Raw genomic sequence first — 21,195 nt, 5'->3', positions numbered from 1 at the left:
CATGGTGTGACTGCAAGTGGAAGATACAGACAGTTGGAAGTGTAAACATCTATATGGAAAAAGACTTCTCCCAACTAAAAAAACAAAATTTGAATTTTATAATAAAGAATTGAGAAAAAAATATTTCCCTGGTAAGCTAAAATTTATTTATATCAAATATGAAGACTAGAAAGAAATTATTTGCCACTGGAAACTTTAAAATTCATGGCTCCATAGAACATTATTACCAACTGTCAAAAAGTCTTAGTGGCTTGAATTTATTATATAAAAACCATGGTTACAGGAAACATGTCTCCTACCCCTTGAGACATGTCTTTGATATAGGAGACATCCCCGGAAACTTCCCGACACATAGGGTGCTTTTGGCTGTCGTCTCCGAAGTTTCCCGACCAGAATTGGATGTCTCCCTCCAAAAAACTTAGGGAAAAATGCAGAAATGGCAAAAAAGGAAGGCAAATAAATAAAATAAGCTTGCAGCAAAGCAAAGTTGTAGGGAAATAACTAATAAGGAAACTGCGATGTAGGAAGACAAAAATCTATTTACCGATAGTGTAGACCTTTTGAGAGGGACATAAATATTTGTGTGACTAAGTTCATGTCATTGTAATGGTCTAAAGAGAAATTGCCTTTACTATTTAGCTGACAATATTGAGTGTGCTCAACACCTATATTACCTTACTTTCACTAAACCATTTAGACTGGCTATGGTACCAATAGTATAAGCAATTTTTATTCAATTTTAAAGTTAATGTTAAACTTTACCACCATTCTCGTTTTCGAAGTTCTACGTCATGACATTTTTTGGAAATTATTAAATTATATTCAAAAAGAAATTGGCGTCTCCAAGTACCCCCTGCCTCCTATTTTTGAAAATTAGCCATACCAATTCCTGTACTAGTCTCTAGCGTCTCCAAGTACCCCCATCTCCTAGTAACCTTGATAAAAACTAAACAAAAATTAGCTCCCAAATCTTCATTCCTGAATCATCTTTTTCCTCATTTGGATGCAACTGTTAATAGATACAAAAGATATGTTCAATATCAATATGCTTTGATCTTCAACATTTTATTCCAAGAAATTTCCTAGTTTGTTATTTGACATCACTATAGCTTCACCCATGTGATGCAGATGGCTTCATACTTTGGCTACATTGCCGCCTTGAAAACTCCTCCTGTCTTTCCCCCAACTTGGTTGATGGCTTCATTTATTTCCTTAATTGCTTTAACAATTTCCCCGTTCGTGTGCTCTTTGTTACACACTCCCTCAAGCAACTCCTTGTCGGAATATTTTAATGTGTTTCCGAATCATCTATCTTCCAAACCAATTTAACCATTTTGTGCCCAGAGTGAGGAGCTTGATTCAGAATTTCTAAGCAGAACATAAATAGGAGGCCAACAATTAGGACATTTGTATTGTAATTCAAAGGGATATGCAGTGCAGGATTGTGCATAAAATCCCAAACAGAGGAGTATGGTGGCATGGGGCTAAAGATGGACCTTTTTCATGCTTTTTTGATTTCCTTAGCTGTTATAATAGATAATTCTCCTTCAATTAGCATGTCCAAGAACATCAATCCTGAAGTGAGAATAAAACTTGAGTTTAAAATTTTACCTCCACCTCCTTTTAATATAGTTTCTTGTGGCTTTAACAGTGTCATTTAGATAGGAGAAATACTTATGTGACAAGTTGGTCTTTCGAAGTGACCGTTAAAGTTCCATGATTTGTATATGAGTTGTGCTCAGCCAACTAGTAATATTACACAAATCAAATCTAAGTGTAATTATAATGGCCGATTTGACATATCCCCCTTGGAAATAAATGATGTTTCCATTTCTTGTCACTATAGATGCCAATTTGGCTTCCTCGTTGGCAACATTTTATCCTTTCTTGTTTTACACGTCCTCATGTACAGTGATAATTGGAGAATCGATCCATTGAACTAGTTTTTCATTGAGTGGTAGATGCTTTGGGGCAGAGCCCCCAAGCCCCTTACTCCATGGCTCATAATATTATGTGTTTTCACTTGGTCATGATGTTGGTCAATTGGTTACAATGAATTTTCCTAGTCCTTCAAGCATAGTTTAGATGAATGGAGTTGAAGATTGATCAATGAAAGTTCTAATTGGTTGGATTGTTGTTCCTATTTATTTGCAACAACCCATTTATTGCCAAGGAGAATGTAGACGAAGATTTTTGCAAAATATATAGGTTTTTATCGAGTTTTTTGTGTTTTTCCTACATTTTTTTAATAAATTAACTCTTATTTTTCTTTCATTCTTCTATGAATTTATACACATCTTTAATTTTTTTAAATGAGTTTGGTTGTTTATATATATAATTTGTTTTATTGATCTTGTTGTCATAAGGATTATAATGCCAACTAGTTCTACTCCATGGGTTGACCCTACCTTGAAAAAAGAAATCCAAATTCTATTGTTTGGAAATATGTTGATACTTTACAATAGCTTCCAAGTTGTGGGGATTATGTTTAGATTTGCAGTGGGTGTGGCGTAAGGTATTCAAGCCCATACAGTTGAGTTGAAGGCCATTTGTGCCACATCCTTGAACTAGGCATCAAAGCTTGCCCAAAACAAATGATGTACCCATTCCCAAAGCACAAATTATAGCATATTTTAATGTGCAAGAAAAAGCATATCAAGCAACTAACCAAAAATCAAATCATTCTTTGTTCAGGAAAGGATCTCAAGAAATGAAGCCCCTTCCAAAACCTTCTAATCTTCAACCTATAGAGAGACATCTATTTTTGGCCACACTTGAAGAACAACCTACGGCCTTTACACATAAGAGATCAAAGGGATTGTTTGAAATGGCATTATAGAATGAGTCTAGAGAAATTGTCGATCAACACACAACAAGATGTCTCTATGCAAATGGATTGCCTTTCATTATTGTTCACTCATCATACTATCAACAAATGGTGAAAGTTATTAATGAGGCTCCAAAGGGTACAAGGACCAAAGTTTTGACAAAGTGCATAACATCTTATTGAAAAATGAGGTGAAGTTTGTATAGGAATCATTGGATCCCATAAGGGATTTACGGGCCGAGATAGGGGTGTCCATTTTTTATAGATGGAAGGATGCAAGAATTAGCCATTGATTAATGTTATTGTAGTGTCCACTAAAGGGGCAATGGTTTTTGAGAGTTGCGGATTGTGAAGGGGAGATGGATGGGGCATTTATTGCTAAAATTCTCATGATCACCATTTATTAAAGTTGACCTACTTTGAAAAAAATTCCAAATTATCCCATCGGTAATTATGTTGATATGGCACAATAGCTTCCAATTTGTGGGGATTATGTTTGGATTTTTAATGGGTGTGGTGTAAGGTATTCAATCTCAAACAATCGAGTGAAAGGCCATTTGTGCCACATCCCTAAACTAGGCAACAAAGCTTGCCCAAAAAAAATGGTGTACCCATTCCAAAAGCACAATTCATTGCACATTAGGAAAAAGCATATCAAGCAAAAAGCCAAAAATCAAATCATTCTTTGTTTAGGAAAGGATCTCAAGAAGTGAAGCCCCCTCCACAGCCTTCGAATCTTCAACTTGTACAAAGACATCTATTTTTGGCCACACTTGAAGAACAACCTACGGCCTTTACACATAAGAGATCAAAGGGATTGATGGAAAAAGCATTATAGAATGAGTCTTGAGAGATGTCGATCAACACATAGCAAGATGTCTCTATGCAAATGGATTGACTTTCATTATTATTCACTCATCATACTATCAACAAATGGTGAAAGAAATTAATGAAGCTCCAAAAGGGTACAAGGACCCAAGTTTCAAGAAAGTGCATAGCATCTTATTGGAAAATGAGGTGAAGTTCATATAGGAGTAATTGGAGACCGAAAGGGATTTGTGGATAGGAATAGGAGTGTCCATTTCTAATGGATGGAAGGATGCAAGAATTAGCCATTAATCAATGTTATTGTAGTGTCCTCTAAAGGGGTAGTATTTTTTAGAGCAACGGATTGTGAAGGGAAGATGAAGGACAGTGCATATATTGCTAACATTCTCATAATCACCATTTATTAATGTTGACCCTACTTTGAAAATAAATCTAAATTTTCCATCAAATCTTTGCCCAAAAGAATCAATGTATCCATTCCAAAAGCACAATTCAGGGAATATTTTAATGTGAAAGAAAAAGCATATCAAGCAAAAAGCCAAAACTCAAATCATTCTTTGTTTAGTAAAGGGTCTCAAGAAATGAAGCCTCCTCAACAACCTTCTAATCTTCAACTTGTAGAGAGACATCTATTTTTGGCCACACTTGAAGAACAACATATGGCCTTTACATATAAGAGATCAAAGGGATTGTTGGAAATGGCATTATAGAATGAGCCTTGAGAGATGTCGATCAACACATAGCAAGGTGTCTATGCAAATGGATTGACTTTCATTATTGTTCGCTCATCATACTATTAACAAATGGTGAAATAAATAAATGAAGCACCCAAGTTTTGAGAAAGTGCATAGCATCTTATTGGAAAATAAGGTGAAGTTCATATAGGAGTCATTGGAGACCATAAAAGATTCATGGGTTAGAACAGGATTATCCATTTCTGATGGATGGAAGAACGCAAGAACTAGCCATTGATCAATGTTATTGCAGTGTCCTCTAAAGGGGCAATATTTTTGAGAGAAATGGATTGTGAAGGGGAGATGAACGATGGTGCATCTATAGCTAACATTCTCATGATCACCATTTATTTATGTTGACCCTACTTTGAAAAAAAATCCAAATTTTCCATCGAAGGTTGCCCGAAAAAAATGGTGTACCCATTCCAAAAGCAAAATTCATTGCATATTTTAATGTGCAGGAAAAAGCATATCAAGTAACAAGCCAAAAATCAAATCATTCTTTGTCTAGGAAAGGACCTCAAGAAATGAAGCCCCTCCACAGCCTTCTAAAACTCCAACCTATAAAGGGACATCTATTTTTGGCTACACTTGGAGAATAACCTACAACCTTTACACATAAGAGATCAAAGGGATTGTTGGATATGGCATTATAGAATGAATCTTGAAAGATTGCTGACCAACACATAGCAAGATGTCTCTATGTGAATGGATTGACTTTCATTATTGTTCACTCATCATACTATCTACAAATGTTGAAAGTAATTAATGAGGCTTCAAAATGGTACAAGGACCCAAGTTCTAAGAAAGTGCATAGCATCTTATTGGAAAATGAGGTGAAGTTCTTATAGGAGTCATTGGAGCCCATAAGGGATTGTGGGCCAAAAGAGGGGTGTCCATTTCTGATGGATGGAAGGATCCAAGAATTAGCCTTCGATCAATGTTATTGTAATGTCCTCTAAAGAGGAAATGCGTTTGAGTGTAGTGGATTGTGAAGAGGAGATGAAGAATGGTGCATTTATTGCTGACATTCTCATGATCACCATTGAGGAAGTGGGACCTTGAAACATTGTCCAAGTCATAAGAGACAACAACATATATTTTAGAGCAGTTGGTTTATTGGCTGAGAAGCATTATTCACGCATATCTTAGACACCTTGTGTTATTTACTCCCTCAACCCAATGCTATAAAAAAATGGCACCAAAGTTGATTGGATCTAATAGATGTGTGTTGAGGTTGAAGAAATCCAAACGTTCATCACTAGCCACCATATGTCACAGGGCATATTCAAAACATTCTCAAAATTGAAGTTGTTAAATGTAAGTGAGCAATAAGATTTATTTTAATATGTTTCACTTTACTAAAAATTTTAATTTTGCTTTTAGTAAATTTTAATTTTTTTATTTTGATTTTCAAATAGGTTGCTAACACTTGTTTTGCCTCCAACACAATTGTCTTGAGATGAGTTGTGAAAGTTCTGAAGGTATCTGCTAACACGGTCATCAACCTAAATTGGTCCATATGGAGGTAGTCTAGCACTACAAAGTCAATAAATAATAAGTGGATGATTCTAAATGACATTTGGTGGGATCTTGTTGAACTGAGCTCATATTAAGTGTGATCCATTATACTGAAATGAATAGGCCTTGTTTGGGAGAGATATATGATGGCATCGACTCAATGATTGAGAATATGAAGACAATCATAAATGAGAAAAAGCAAGATCTTGAAGAAACTTTCATAAACCAACCACACAAATCTATTAAAGAGAGATGGAACAAAATGACCACCCTACCACATCTTGCCTTTGCATGAATCCCAAATATTATAGTGTTTATGTCAACAAAGATTGCCCTACATAGAGATGTTAAAGTTGGCCAAGGGTACAATGCAGCACTTTATACAGTCTTCATTGATCTTGACATGTGGGATGCAGTTAGGATTGAGTTCATGGATTTTGTACACTCCAATGTCTTTAATATTGACGCTCTTCTTGACAAGTTTAAGGTTGATGCTCATAGTTGGTGGAACTTCCATGGCCAATCCTTCACACACCTATAACACCTTGCAATCAAAATTCTATCACAAGATTTATAAAGTAATCTTTTTATACTTGAAGTTTCATTTATATTTTATAATTTTAAATTTTATAGCTTTTAACTCTCTAATTTTGTCTCAATAGTTTGCTAGTTCATCTGGATCTAAGAGGATATGGAGCACAAATTCCTCCATTCACCTAGTAAGCGCAATTGACTACACTTAAAAAAGGCTGAGGACTTAGTGTATGTGCATTTAAACTTGTCTCCTTACACACAAACAAAGTGGCAAGCTAGAGCATACTAGGGTGCTTCCACTTCTCACCTTGTAGCACTTGATGTTGAAAAAAATCGAGCTAATGAGCATGAGTGCCCATGCTCGTGCCAGTGCTAGTGGCACTATTTGTGGTTCTTCTAATATACTAGTACCTACAACATCTAATATGGATGGTGATTATGATATTTTTGAAGACCCATGTGATGATGCTTAATCAGTGATGGCTATTTTTTGACACTTCACATTGTTATTTTTTAATTTTCATATATATCATAACATTTGAGTTTGACTAATTGACATTGTATTATTTTTAATTTTTATGGTGCTTTTGTTTATTATACAATACGCGATGCTATGTACTACTCAGAACTTAATTATTGCTGCAAATATGTGCATATTTCTGATTTTTATATATTTTTGTATGGACGAACCCAACCCTCAAATATTTTTTGAATGAATCCCCAAATTTAAACATGAACTATACCAGGATCAACAATTGCGGAAAATCATAATGTTGAGTACAAGGTTTTGTGTTAAGCCTAATCTGCCATGGAACCAAGGCCCTCCTTTGAGGATTGCCCACCTTTTTTTTATGAAGAAAAATGGCCTGGAAGCATCCTCTTGACCTTTTTTGATTTCATACCTTCCTTTCATTAGCTAGTGTTCCCTTGCCCAAGCATATAGGTTTCTTTCTTTTAAACAAGCTCTATAGAATTTGAAGAGCCCTTATTGGAAGCAGATTGGGATCCAATACTGTATTTCTGCCTTCCACACCAATTTTATGACAGGCTCGTTACTTGTTGCTCGCCAGCATCCATTCCGAAGGACTATTGACCTAGAATTAGCTGCAAAAATTCTTACAGTATTTTTGTTGCTCTTCCATATTCTTATCATTTTACATATCACATAAAAATATCCTTTCAGGCATTTGTGTTGATCCTGAGCTCATCTATAATCATCGTCTCCCCTATCAATTCTGAGAGGGAAACTGGCATATCCCTGTGTTGCTATTTGCACTCCATACTGCTAACTGGTTGCTCTACTCATTCCAATCTCCCCCTGCAACAATAAGAAGGAACCTTCAAATTTTTTTGCAAAAAAGAGTACGATGGAATGTTATTGGATATTAGATAATTAAATCTACTTGTGAACGAGATATTTTTTTGGCATTATGAAAAAAATAGGCAAACATGTTTGCAAATTCATCTTATAACAGTTTTGAAAATGACATTCAATTTTATTTTGATATTTTTGAAAAGAAATACAATAGTTTGAATTGAAGAAGAGTCTCATATTATAAGTTCGTCTGTAACAGTGTAGCTGGATGAAATCATGATTTCAATATGTCGACTATAAATGTTGGTTGAGTTATATGAGGGATTCTTAATGTGTTGTTAAGAACATAGGCAATTTGCATTGGTTTAGTAAGATAATAAGCTGCTTTGCGGTAAGAAATGTATCATGCTAGTCAATGATGATCTAAATGAGCTTATGAATCCAGGAAAGGCAAATTGGTGTAATTGTGCAGTTCACAAGAGGGATCAACAAAGAGAAGCCTTTAAAATAGGTAATATTATCGGTTTTGATAGTTGACCAATAATCTTTCATGCTTCTTTTTCTCAACAGGTGCCTCAGCAGGACAATAGTTATGATTGTGGTTTATTTGTTCTCTACTTTATTGAGCGCTTTATTAAGGACGCCCCTCCAAGGATTAGAAGGGAGGACTTGAATATGGTAGGTAACAAATTATTATTTAAAATATTACCTTCTATCTCTTCCGAGCTTGTTATGTTTTTGTATTATAGTATGAATTTCATGATTGAATTTGTAGTTTGGAAGAAAGTGGTTCAGACCAGCTGAAGCTTCCCGTTTGCGGTCCTATATAAAAGGATTACTTAAGAAACATTTTGAAGAAATGAGGAATGCTAGATAAGATGCCATCATAAATAACTGCTTCTCGTCGGCTTGAAAGTCTTGTAAGAAAAGTTGATTTTTGTAGACCTCTCAATTGTACATAGATGAGGTCTCCTCCTTTCACTGATGATGGCATTACAAATTGTAAAGGATTAGAAAAATAATCTTAAAACCAATTTCTCAATTCTTGTTTTCACAAAATGAGTTATCAACGTACAAAATATTGTCAGTTCCACTTTCACCTTGTAAATGGAAATCTGAGGATATTGCTTCTTGCAAGAATAATGCAATTCAATTGACAAGTATCCATGAGGAGGGGAACTCCGTAAGTTGGACCTATTAACATCTATTAAAATTTTGACAATGCCAATTCCTTTTGGGCATATGCTAGAACTTATTTGCATTGAAGCAAAATGGATAACATCTTTAAAATTGTCAAAGTGAAAGTGCATCTGCTTATGCAAAAGCTGCATTTTACTTTTACAAGTGAAAATACTCCATGTTTTTTTAAGATCGCAATTGAAAAGCTTTTCAATGTATAACCCTACTAAGCCGTACCATTTCTGCTCTCTGAATATTGTGATTATGCCAAATTTATGTGCATTATTTAAATATTTGCAATCAGCAATCACTTGACTACTTGACAACAATTAAAAATGGGTCATGACATATTATTCAAAATTTCTCCATTTACTCAATGCAAATTTTAACCAAACAAGAATTTCTAAATGAATGGTAAAATGCTTTCTAAAATTTGTCCCAAACATATTGAGTTATGACTCTCGGTTTTGCCTGCCTTTGCTGAGCTCTTGAAAGAAAATGTATCAAAGCCAAGATGCTCTAAAATACAATGAGAATGATGCCAACATACCAGTTTGCTTTTAATCAAGATTTGGTTACATCGCATGGCATTGGAGATTTCAGGTGTCAATTGTAAAAAGTGAATCCCTAGGCCATGAAAATAGTCAAAATTTATATGTAACACTGATTAATATTTTCATACGCACTGCGACTGAAGTTATAGGCTTTAGGTTTTTCCATTTTTAATTATCAGCATTTTTATGTGCAGGTTGAAGAGAAAGGGTGTCATCATATATGATTTGCCTATGAACATGATAATCAATGTAACAAACCCATGTTTAAACTTGGTTTATAGCATGAATAAGATCGCGAATCCACACCTATCCAAGCATACAAGCTAATTTACAAGGTAATAACAAAACATACTGTCAATCTTGGATTATTGTACATGTGTATATATCCATATATTGCTCTAAGAACTGTGCAAAATATAGCATTAACTAAATTGACCCTTTAAACATGATAGCACAAAGGGTTTAGAAGCAAATTATGTTAAATTTTATTTTCAGAAAATACACCAAAAGAAGTAGAATCACTCAGCAATGTGCTTGATCTCGCCATGTATATACCTATCATATAACCAAGTTTGTCAATCCATGTATATACAAGAAACTGTTTCTTTAAGGATAACTTTTGAACAGTATGTGCATTATTTTTTTTATAAAAAGTTCAATATGCTGCTATTTCTACATTAAAAAAATTTGGATGACCTGGTCTAAAAGCGTGAATTGAACATTGTCTTGGCCTCTAAGTAGTTAAGACTATTAGCTATTCACAAACTATCAGAAGGATGAAATATTTTGTGCTATGTTTCGTAGCTTTGGGCAATTTAGTCCAAACATGTAGGCAAATTAGAGGATGAAAACATCTAAATAGACACTAACAAACATAATTCAACAAAAGATAATGATATTCTAAAGATTAATTTTGTTTGAAGGGTACCAAACATTTAAAGCAAAAGAAACATGTGCAATCCTCTCATATTAACCGATAACAAAATTAGGTGGCATTTGGATATGGCCAAAATAAGAAAAAACATTATTATAATGAGTTGAGTTTTATAAAAAAGGGAAGCATGCTTCCAATAAAAGACAAGCATTTGTGAGAACTTTCAGTTGATGTTAAACCTAGTTGTTGGGATCAACATTAATAATAAATAGAGTCCAATTGTTATTCCTTATTTGCCTTTTCCATAGCTAGATTTGAAGGTCGGGGGACTGGAGAGATGGCTATTGAGTAGTTGTTTGCCCCTCGAATTATAGTATGAAGACATACACTATGCTTAAACCTATTTAGAATAGAGATTAGAGGTTATAAAAAAAAATGTTACGTTTAGTAATCAATAATAATAATAGTACTAGGAATCAAGGGTTATGGCAGACACGATTATCCATAAAACAAAGAACACTAATATAATGTGGGAATTGGAAAACCCTTTTACAAGTTTTTAATTAATCCACGATAAATTCAACAATACACCGTCAACATAACTTCTTCAACCCATGATATGAAATTTCCATCTACAACCCTCATTTATGGTAATATAGGCAAAGGTAAAACTAGTAGGATAGTGATGCAGGAGCATCCTGGGCGAATAGAAATCAGTATCAACCAAAAAAATATTTGATTTTGTTCTCATTGTTTAGCTTGGTTTTTCAGTGTGTTGTTTGTGGTCAATTGTGGCAGTGATTGACATTGTTGTCATTTTCATTGATAAAATGTCGGATTTACGACACATACTCTGGAGCTTCATTGATTGGTTGAATTGAATTCATTTGGTACCGGAAGATATACAAGGTCATTGGAAAGTCACATTGAGCAAAATGGTTCCATGTTTGGTCGCAGCTCAGTCAAGGTGGATAGGTGCAACCTCCAACTTGTGGTATATAACAATCAAACTAAAGAGACCTTTGTGAGTATATGAAAAGGCAAGAACAAGAGTCCATGGCAGCGCTTAAACAAGGAGGTTGTGTGACAGATGAAAATTGGAGTCATCTAAAAAGAAAGACAAAAAAAATGGAAATCTTTACTTCCAATCAAAAGGTCAATTGGAGTCCAAATAAGATGAAAAGGAATGCAAAACAAGAAGGGGAGCATGGAGGGATGAGAAAGCAAGTAACTGGCCCCACAAAGGAAAGAGAAGAAAAAAGATTAAAAAGCAAATGGGTAAAGTGCGTGGTGTAAGGCGGTCATGTGAAGACAAAGGGAGATAAGGGCTGCACAGGCAAAGGAGAGGAAGATATGAACTTGCAGAAAAGAAGTTAGTTTTAGCAAACATACACGAGGAAGTTTCATTGCTGCGCTAAACATGAAATTAGAAAGGGGCTGTAAAATCAGAAAGCATGGAAATCAGACAGGGAACAAGCAAAGATAAATAAACATTTGTTGTGCAAGGACGAAGGATAGTCAGGTGCGAGAAGTCTGACATAGACGCCAGAGAATAAGGAAAACGGAAAGGGAAGAGAGCGCAAGAAGACAAGAGAAGACTTCTTTAAGGAGGAGATAGAGAATTCATAGAAAAACAAGGAAGCTTGCTGCGCATAGTGAATAGAGTCAGCATGGAAAGAAGAATACACATTTTCCTCTACAAAATACTCCTGTGCAAGGATACAGATAGGAACAAGACATGGTGAACAGGGGAAAAGAAAAAGAAGGGCTTTCTCCAATCTGAGGCTGTGCCAAGTGTGCAAAGAGTATTGAGTTGGCTCATGAATGCAGATTGAGAGATCTTGGAAGCGCTGGAAAGGAAGTATGAAGAGCATAGGTGCATAGGGCATAGGAGTATCCACAGTAATGTTAATGAAAGTGGAATGTGAAAGTTTGAAAAATGCAGAAATTAAAAGAAAACCTGAATTTGAATGTGAATTTAATTCGAGTGCTAAGTTGAATATAAGAGACCAAGTTTAGAAAAAGCAGAGCAGTTTGACAGAGAGCAGTTTGCTTGTGAATTTGAGACAGGTCAATGATGGCCCATTTGTAATTAATGTGCTTTGCAGATTTGAATGCAATTGATGAATGAATGAAATTGTTTTGGTTTTGTTGCAATCTATATCATTTGTTTGTGAGTGTTGTGAGTTCATAACAGGAGGGAGTACCCTCTGCATCAGATAGTGATCAACCCAACAAAACCACCAAAGAGATAACAATATCTAGGAATTACAAGTTAGAAGGTTCTTCTAGGAATTACAAGTTAGAAGGTTCTTGGCCTTTCCCACCAACCTAAGTGTTCATCTAACATCACCTGAAATGAAGAACTTGAATCAATCAACCACATGCCATCACTAGCAATGTTAGCACAAATAAGAAATATGTAATGTCCATACTTTGTAATATAATTTAATAATAAAAAATAATAAAATTAAAATACAAAAGAATAAATATTAAAATTAAAATTAAAATATGAAAGAATATAATAAAATTTGACTAAAGTTAATGAAAGGTCAAAAGGCATGAAATTATAAGTTGTGACTTCCTCAAACGTGAGATATAAAAGGGAGAAGAGAAACTCATTTGAGGGGGGGAGAATTTGAAAAATGAGAAGTGCAGATCTGATTATGAAAGGTTGTGTCCCTTTCAAAGGGCTGAAATAATGAAGAGTTGCACTCTTTCAAAAGGTGCTAATGGTGAAAGGGTGTGTCTCTTGCCAAAGGGCATGCATGATGAAGAGGTGTGACCTCTCCCTCGCATTGAGAGATATAAAAGAAAGGAATCAAAGCATCCAATAACATCACCATGGATTGATAAGATCAAAACTATTATTACGTTACAGGCAGTAACATCTTTCTTGGTGGTATGCATGGGGATGAGCTAAGTATGTATGCTTAATATATGAAACTTCTACTAAAGGGGCAGGAATTGCTATTCTAACTCTTCTCAGGGGATTCAACCCACAAACTTTGAGTTTGTGGCTAACTGATATCGTGCATCATCATATAGCTATTGCATTTGTGTTTTTCATTGTTGGTCATATGTATAGAACCAACTTTGGGATTGGACATAGTATAAAAGATATTTTAGAAGCACATGTTCCTCTGAAAGGCTTATTAGGATGCGGGCATAAGGGTCTTTACAACACAATCAATAATTCTCTTCACTTTCAATTAGGCCTTGCTCTAGCTTCTTTGGGAGTTGTTACTTCCTTGGTAGCTCAACACATGTATTTCTTTGTTCTTGGTGGTATGCATGGGGATGAGCTAAGTATGTATGCTTAATATATGAAACTTGATAATGTTCTTATGCAAAATTAATAGTAATATTAATATGGACTACAATATGTATGACAGACATACTTAATTTCACATAAGAAATTAGTATACTTAATAGTCTAAATCATGTTATTACTGTCAGTATTTGAGAAGATGGGAATGAGATGTTCCAAAGAGGGGCAGTCTAGATCCAAGCAATAGGTTAAGTCCCAAGATAGGGTGGGGATCAGCGACCCATAAGCCTTGAGGGTATAGACCCAAGATAGGTAAGGGCTTGGATCTGTAAACTTTGAGGGAACGTATTGTATTTGGTCTCTAAGTGCTTTGGTAACATACATAGACCCTTCTCCCTTAAAATTGAAGTAGTAGCAGGGTCTGATATCTATATTAAAAACTATGAATAATGAAATTAATCATCTAATGAGGAAAATAAATAAGAACTTGTTAATAACTAATTGAAGAATATCAATCAATTTTAGTATATTGAAATAGATCAAGTAGGGGACATTACAAAATATATCTCCGCTAACATCATTATTGGAGGGTTTTTCAACCAATTCATAATTTTTATTATTTTTCTTACATGTATACTAGTTAATGTGGCTTTTTTTTAAGAAATCAAAATTTTCACTTTACTCTTTTTGATGTATTCTTAGATTTGTACTTATTCCTAATTTTCTTACCTCCTCATTTTGTAGAACCACCCCTAAATAGCAAAGGCATCTTTACAATTTTCATGCATGGGTTTTATTTTAATTATTTCACTTAAAAAGACCACAACAGCCTTCTTAGGTTGAAAAGGCAAGGCATTAATACCCATGAATCATATATAAAGCAAATGAACTATAAATTTTTATAGTCCTTTATTTTGACTCCAATGGAAGCTAGTTTGTACAAAATAAGATTAAATGCATTAAGATGATTTTCTATAAACTCCTTAATTCATTTAAGTGAATAGCATCTCCTTTTCAGAAACAACTTATGAACAAGACTCTAACTTTCATATAATACACTTGCTTTTTCCACAATAAATGTTTGATAGGATTTTTTAATACATGTATAAGAATACAATTAGAAACACATAATTAGATAGTCATAATACATCACATTACAAAGTCTCATTTCTCAATCAGTACAACCCATTGGTCCCCTACTATCAAGAGATCATTTGTCTTCAATTTGCATAATTCATAGTGTTATTCATTAAACTTTTCAATTTTGTCCCTATATGTGTGTGCCATAACTTTACAATACATATTTGTTTTTCATTCAATAAGAAAATGCTTCTACTACAACAAAAACCACACAATATAAAGAAAGATGTCCCCTTCTAATGATGTCAAATCTAGGCTTTAATACCAAATGTCAAGAATATGGATTAAGGTTATAATAATTTCATTTGATATGTTGTAATGATTCAATAATCAACAACAATTTAAGAATATGAGATTGAATAGGGAAGGCCTAGCATTGTTTAGGCTACATCCTTGGGTATTATTTTGTGTTTGGGAACTTGATTGCAGTTGTGTTAGATCTTGGGTACTATAAAAAATGACTTGAGATCAAGTCATCAAGTTCCTTATCCACTTTTGTTGCATTATTTGTAAGAAGTTGACCGCACATAGCCCAAGTATAGTTCTTCATATCATCTATATAAAATTAAGCAAATATAATTTATCAGTCAAAATCCATGCAACTTACTCAAATATTTGATAGGAGATAATCCTAATGTAGTGGGACTCTATGTTGGTGTAAGTTGAGTTTGCACACAACTTAGTAAATAGATCTATTAGGAATATATTATTTGAGTGGTAAATGGAACCTCTCTAAAATGTGTCATAGATATGTTGAAGCTGGAAGATAAAAGACATGCAAATTTATGTAAAGGCTTACCCGTCCACGAATCTTCTTTATTACTCTTAGAGGGGAACTTTATGCAACTATGTTTTAGAGTTTAGGAGGTTTGGGTTGCATATATATTAAAATAAATTTAAGGTTCAATTAAATGTACTATTACGGTTCATTTTAAGTCCAATGAAATTTTAAATCAATAAAGTTTTCTAAATTATAATTTACTTAATAAAGAAATATTTATTTGATATATATTTAGCTATCATTTTATCAAATTCTAAATAGAGAGTTTTCTAAACTGGAATACTTAATATATAAGAGCTAACAAACAAGTCCTCCTGATTCTCATTTGAAATAGGGAATCCTAAGAGAAAATGAACCTTTAATTTATCATTTTGTATTAAGATGCTCACTAATCGTGCTTTGTTTTCTACCAAGTCCTTGTTTGGCCATCGTTCTTTACATGTTTCTTCTTAAAATGTTTGGCACTTCTATTGCTTTTAATTCAAGTAAATTTGTACTAGATTTATTTCTTTAGTATTTAGTATCAATATTTTATTAACTAATATAGGACTCTCTTATCCTTGTTTGACAAGTAGAGTTCAATTGTGTCAATGGATACTTCATTAAGTATGTAGTCTTCTATCATCTTTCTTTGCACACGTGTCAACATGGTAAATTTGAATTAAGACAATTTATTTTGATGTATAGCTCATGTCGATATGGATGGTCTTTGGACACATACAGATGAGATTCAAAGATTGAGATTGAGTTTAGTTGACACTTTGACCACAAGGGTGTATAGAGATAATTGTGAGAATATTTTAGATAGTTTAGTTTGCATTAGACATTCATTAGGGGGTGTCCAAGCATAATCTAATAAGACTTTAGCAGTCATTCTTACCCAAATGCGGCAAGAGATTTCTAATGATACTCCTTCGAGTATAATGCAACTATGGGTTTCAAAAGTAATTATCAAAACATGTTTTCTCTAGTGGTGTTGAAACTCAAGTGACGGCATATTAGGTGACTAGATGTGTATGCCCTAGGATGGCCCCATTAATGTATCCTCAATTTATTGCTACATGTAGTCGTTATCCAAATAACGACTAAATTTTATTATATTTTGCACAGTAGTTACACACTGAGGTTCATTTAGGCCTCAACATGAACTATTTTGATTTGTCACCTTTATTGGGGTAGCATGGAGTAGGTTTTGTGATAAGGATACTTACTGTCATGCAAATCAATAGCCTCCAGCTTTTAGGTCCTTGGGTGGGGATGAGACACCTTCTATGGCTCCATTCTTGAGCCCTATTGTTGATCAAGTTGTCATTGCTTCCCAATGGGAACTAATTGATAGTATTGTTGAGATTGCAATGCAGACTCGGAGGATATCTACAAATCACGTAGAGTGATACTTTTTGTGGCATTTGCATTACAAATAACTAGTTTAATCTAATCCTTATATCATCGTAGACATCTTGTCACCTACTGATTTAGAGAGTATTAGAAGCAGTCAGATTTAGAGGGCAATGGCTTTTTTGTCTAAAGACCTAATGAGAGCATATGTTGTTATTTCATCACAATTGGGGATCCCTTTAGAAAACATGAGTTTATATATGGGTTACATGTGTGGAGATTTAGATAGCCCTATCAATTAGTCATAGAATTTTGATCCATTTTTTGTTGCATAGCTTGATCCACCTACTAATCATTTTGGTGTGACACAAGCTGATCCAATTAGTGATCTTTCGGTTGTTGCATAGGTGGATCCACCTACTGATCATTCTACTGATGCATAAGCAGATCCACCTATTAATTATTGTGTTGTTGTTGCATAGGCCAATCCACATATTGATCATTCCACCACTACTCATGCATCTAGGCATTCACTTGAGGACAAGATCATGAGAGCTTCAAGTTTTATGGAGATGCTCACTTCAAGGTTGATGTCATCTCACTTGTACAATCCACTACATACATCATTACTTCATTTATTCAAGGATACAAATACAAACGAGTTGGTAGCTACCATCATTGTAGGAGCTGCTCCAATTGATACATAGGTATGCATGTATACATGATTTAAAAATTTAAGTGTTTACTTTTTAAGAACTTTGAAATTTACGTACAAGTTTTCTACTGTTAATGTACATCTATAATTTATATAGAGTAGATGGAGTTAGTTCATGATACTCCTAGTTTGAGGGCAAAGAGTGTACACACATATGATTCACTTAATGGTAAAGTCAGTGGATAGGTGAATTTTTATTTAAATCGCATATTTAGTGTATGTATGTATGTATGTATGTATGGTGTACATGTAGGAAGTTCACACATATATGTTTGTATGTATGTATTGTAATTTAATTACACTTTTACATATATATATAAGGCTCGGCATATTTATCATAGCAAGATTCTCACTCAGAGCATTGCTCGACTTGAAGCCAACATGATGACCAAGCCACCTAGTTTACATGTTTTAGATTGATGCTAAACTTTTATGTGTACACAGTTTGGATATATAGATCATTTGTGGACATTTATTTTACATGTTTACCTTTCATCTAGAGTTTATCACAAGGACATTTGCATATGTACATTTATGTTTTACAAGTGAATCGTGTATCTATATATATGTTTGATCTAGATAGATCATTTCATGGGTTTGGATTATGTTTATGTATAAGTTTTAGTGGATCATAGATTATATAGACTTTATGCTTGAGATAGATCATTGTCACGGTGGATTGTTATACATGTTTATGTTTATGTTTATGTTTATGTTTATGTTTTATTTTTTACAAATCTCTTATATGTTTTATAATTATATATATTTTACATGGTTATGTGTTATGTTTATGTAATATATGTTTTACATGGACATGTGTTATGTTTATGTAATATATGTTTTACATGGACATGTGATATGTCTATGTCTATGTCTATGTCTATGTCTATGTCTCTGCCTATTTGCCTATGTCTATGTCTATGTCTATGTCTATGCCTATGTCTATGTCTGTGTCTGTGTATGTGTCTATTTGCCTATGTTTATGTCTATGTCTATGTCTATGTTTATGTTATAAATCATCTATATGTATATGTTCAATCATAGTTTAAAGAAAAATAAGAAATTTAATATAATTTGGTTATACATGTAAATTGTAATTTAAATTACGACATTGTGATGTAATATATACTAGAAACATGTGATTTAAATTAAAGAGGTAATGTTGTATCAATAATTTTCTCATGTGGTAGATAAATCATGAAAAGGCATAATACTTGGTTTATAATATTGTCATGTGTAATAGGACTAAAAAATGGATATAATAAAAACATAGACCAAATCTATAATATTGAAACTTGTAAGGCTTTAAATAAGATGAGTCAAATACAAATTAATAAATGGACACAAATATAATCTAAAATCTTAGAATCAACAAGATAGAAACTCAAATCTAAAAGTATTCATGTAAAATGAAAGTATTTCGCACATGTAAAGAAGTATATGCAAAACCATCATAATCATCATGTAAAATGTATTCTCTCCTAACAAGGTAGCTATACCCATCCTTAGTGTTTTAGTCTCCAAATTTCGAGTCATCTTAAACCAGTCTATCAACACCAGAGTGAAAGGTAATATTCCTATTTCCAAGGATCCTAGTGATCTTCTCTTTTCCATGTCTGGGATGTTAATGTTAGACAAGGATTTCCATCTCCATCCTTTAGTGATTTTCCCATCCACTACTTCAATGTAATCCTTAACATGTTTGCCCCATCAAGTTTCCAAGAGGGTTTTAGAGTTTTCAAAGTTGGAAAGTCTTTCTATAGCTGTATAACCACCCCAAGAGTCTGACTAGAACAAGGCATTTTCTCCATTGCCAAGGTTCCAAGTTAATTTCTCAATAATAGTTCTTCTGCATTCTAACATAAAGTTCCAAATATGCGAGCCTCTTGGGGGGGATGCAGTCCTGAAAATACTAGTTGGATCATTGTTATTCAGGTATTTGTGACTTAGGATTTTAACCCATTTTAAATAAGGGTTTTTGTACATTCTCCATATTAATTTAGCACCTAAAGCCTTACTTTGTTCCTTAATACTTTTAATTCCAGCACCCCCTTCCTTCTTGGGCCTACAAACCTTATCCCATGCTAATAATGAGATTTTCTTTTTTTCCCCCGCTTCTTGCCAGAAGAAGGTTCTCAAGTGTTTGTTCAGTTCCTCCTTTGTCGTAGGGAGATTCATGCAAGACAATTGATAGATTGGCATAGCAGATAGTATTGATTTTAACATAGTAGCTCTTCCTGCAGAGGATAGTCATCTACCTTTCCAAGATTTTGTTCTATTCTTTATTCGAGACACCATCTGATCCCATAATTTTGTGGCCCTACAACCTTTATCTAAGGTAAGCCCTGAGTATTTATATGGTAGCTTTCCTTTTTTAAAGTTCAGAATATTGCAAATTGCATTTTCCGTATTCACATCTGTATTAAAGAAAAAAAAATCTGATTTTTCCTTGCTAATTTCCTGTCCCGAGGCCTTAGTATAGGAGTCAAGAATATTTTTAAATGCTTGTGCTTCTTGTCTACCTCCATGGCCATATAGCATGGTATCATCAACAAATTGTTGGTGTGTGGTAGGGGCTAACTCACTAGTTATTTTGATACCCTTAACAATATTCATTTATCTAGCTTTTGTTATAGTTCTGCCTAAACATTCTACCATAATAATGAATAAGAAGGGAGATATGGGATCTCCTTGTCTCAATGTTGAGACATGGACCAGCTAGGACTCGAACCTAGGACCTTCCATATGCTGTTCGAGTGCTCTACCACTGAGCTATTGGCCCCTCTTGGACCAGTCCATCGTCAATCCAGGTGTGGCTTATTTCAAACACCAACACCCCCCCTTAAGCCATACCTCTCGTGTCCTTGTGGCTCCTAGCCAGGACCTGGCTCTGATACCATGTTGAGACATGGACCAGCTAGGACTCGAAAATAGGACCTTCCATATGCTACTGGAGTGCTCTACCACTGAGCTACTGGCCCCTCTTGGACTAGTCCATCGTCAGTCCGGGTGTGGCTTATTTCCAACACCAACACTCAATCCTCTAGATATGCTAAAAAAACCTTCTGGGGTGCCATTTACAAAGATTGACATTTTTGGAGTGGATATACATTCAAAGATTAGGTTGATCCATTGTCCAGCAAAGCCAAAGGCATCCAAACATTTGCAAATCAAGTACCATTCTACCTTATTAGAGGCCTTCTTGATGTCTGACTTAATCACCATGCTTGGATCACCATTATGCTGAATAGAATGAATAGCTTATTGGGCTATGATAACCCCATCATATATAGACCTCCCAGGGACAAAGCTCGTTTGCTCTTCACTAATTAAGAAAGGGAGCAACTTTTGTATTCTATTTGTCATGGTCTTAGTGAGTAATTTATAAATAGTATTGCATAGTGCTATTGGCCTATTTGTCATGGTCTTAGTGAGTAATTTATAAATAGTATTGCATAGTGCTATTGGCCTAAAATCATCAAAACTTTCTGCTTTATATTTCTTGGGAATAAGGGTTAAGAAAGTATTGCTAATTTCCTTTAGCAAGCTTCTTGAGTTCCTCACCCCTTCCAGGACCTCTGTCA

The 21,195-nt window shown here is 34.3% G+C and overlaps 1 protein-coding gene across 7 annotated transcripts in view; it reads left to right on the top strand.

The window, feature by feature from the left end:
• Positions 1-10,034, top strand: part of LOC131053738 (ubiquitin-like-specific protease 1D) — a 163,058-nt gene extending 153,024 nt beyond the window's left edge. For 3 of the 7 annotated variants that reach the window (XM_057988378.2, XM_057988376.2, XM_057988375.2), the window contains 2 exons: positions 8,330-8,437; positions 8,535-9,381. In XM_057988378.2, coding sequence (XP_057844361.1) covers positions 8,330-8,437; positions 8,535-8,636 — 210 coding nt within the window. In that variant the 3' untranslated portion in view covers positions 8,637-9,381. Of the gene's footprint in view, positions 1-8,329; positions 8,443-8,534; positions 9,382-9,686 lie in introns of those variants that run through there. The other 4 variants (XM_057988380.2, XM_057988377.2, XM_057988379.2 and 1 more) reach the window with 4 other exon arrangements.
• Positions 10,035-21,195: the final 11,161 nt, after the last annotated feature.

This window comes from Cryptomeria japonica, chromosome 6 (assembly GCF_030272615.1).
Source record: "Cryptomeria japonica chromosome 6, Sugi_1.0, whole genome shotgun sequence".
Lineage (NCBI taxonomy): Eukaryota > Viridiplantae > Streptophyta > Pinopsida > Cupressales > Cupressaceae > Cryptomeria > Cryptomeria japonica.
The sequence above is the reverse complement of the archived record's forward strand: the minus strand, read 5'-3'. Positions and strand labels throughout refer to the sequence as shown.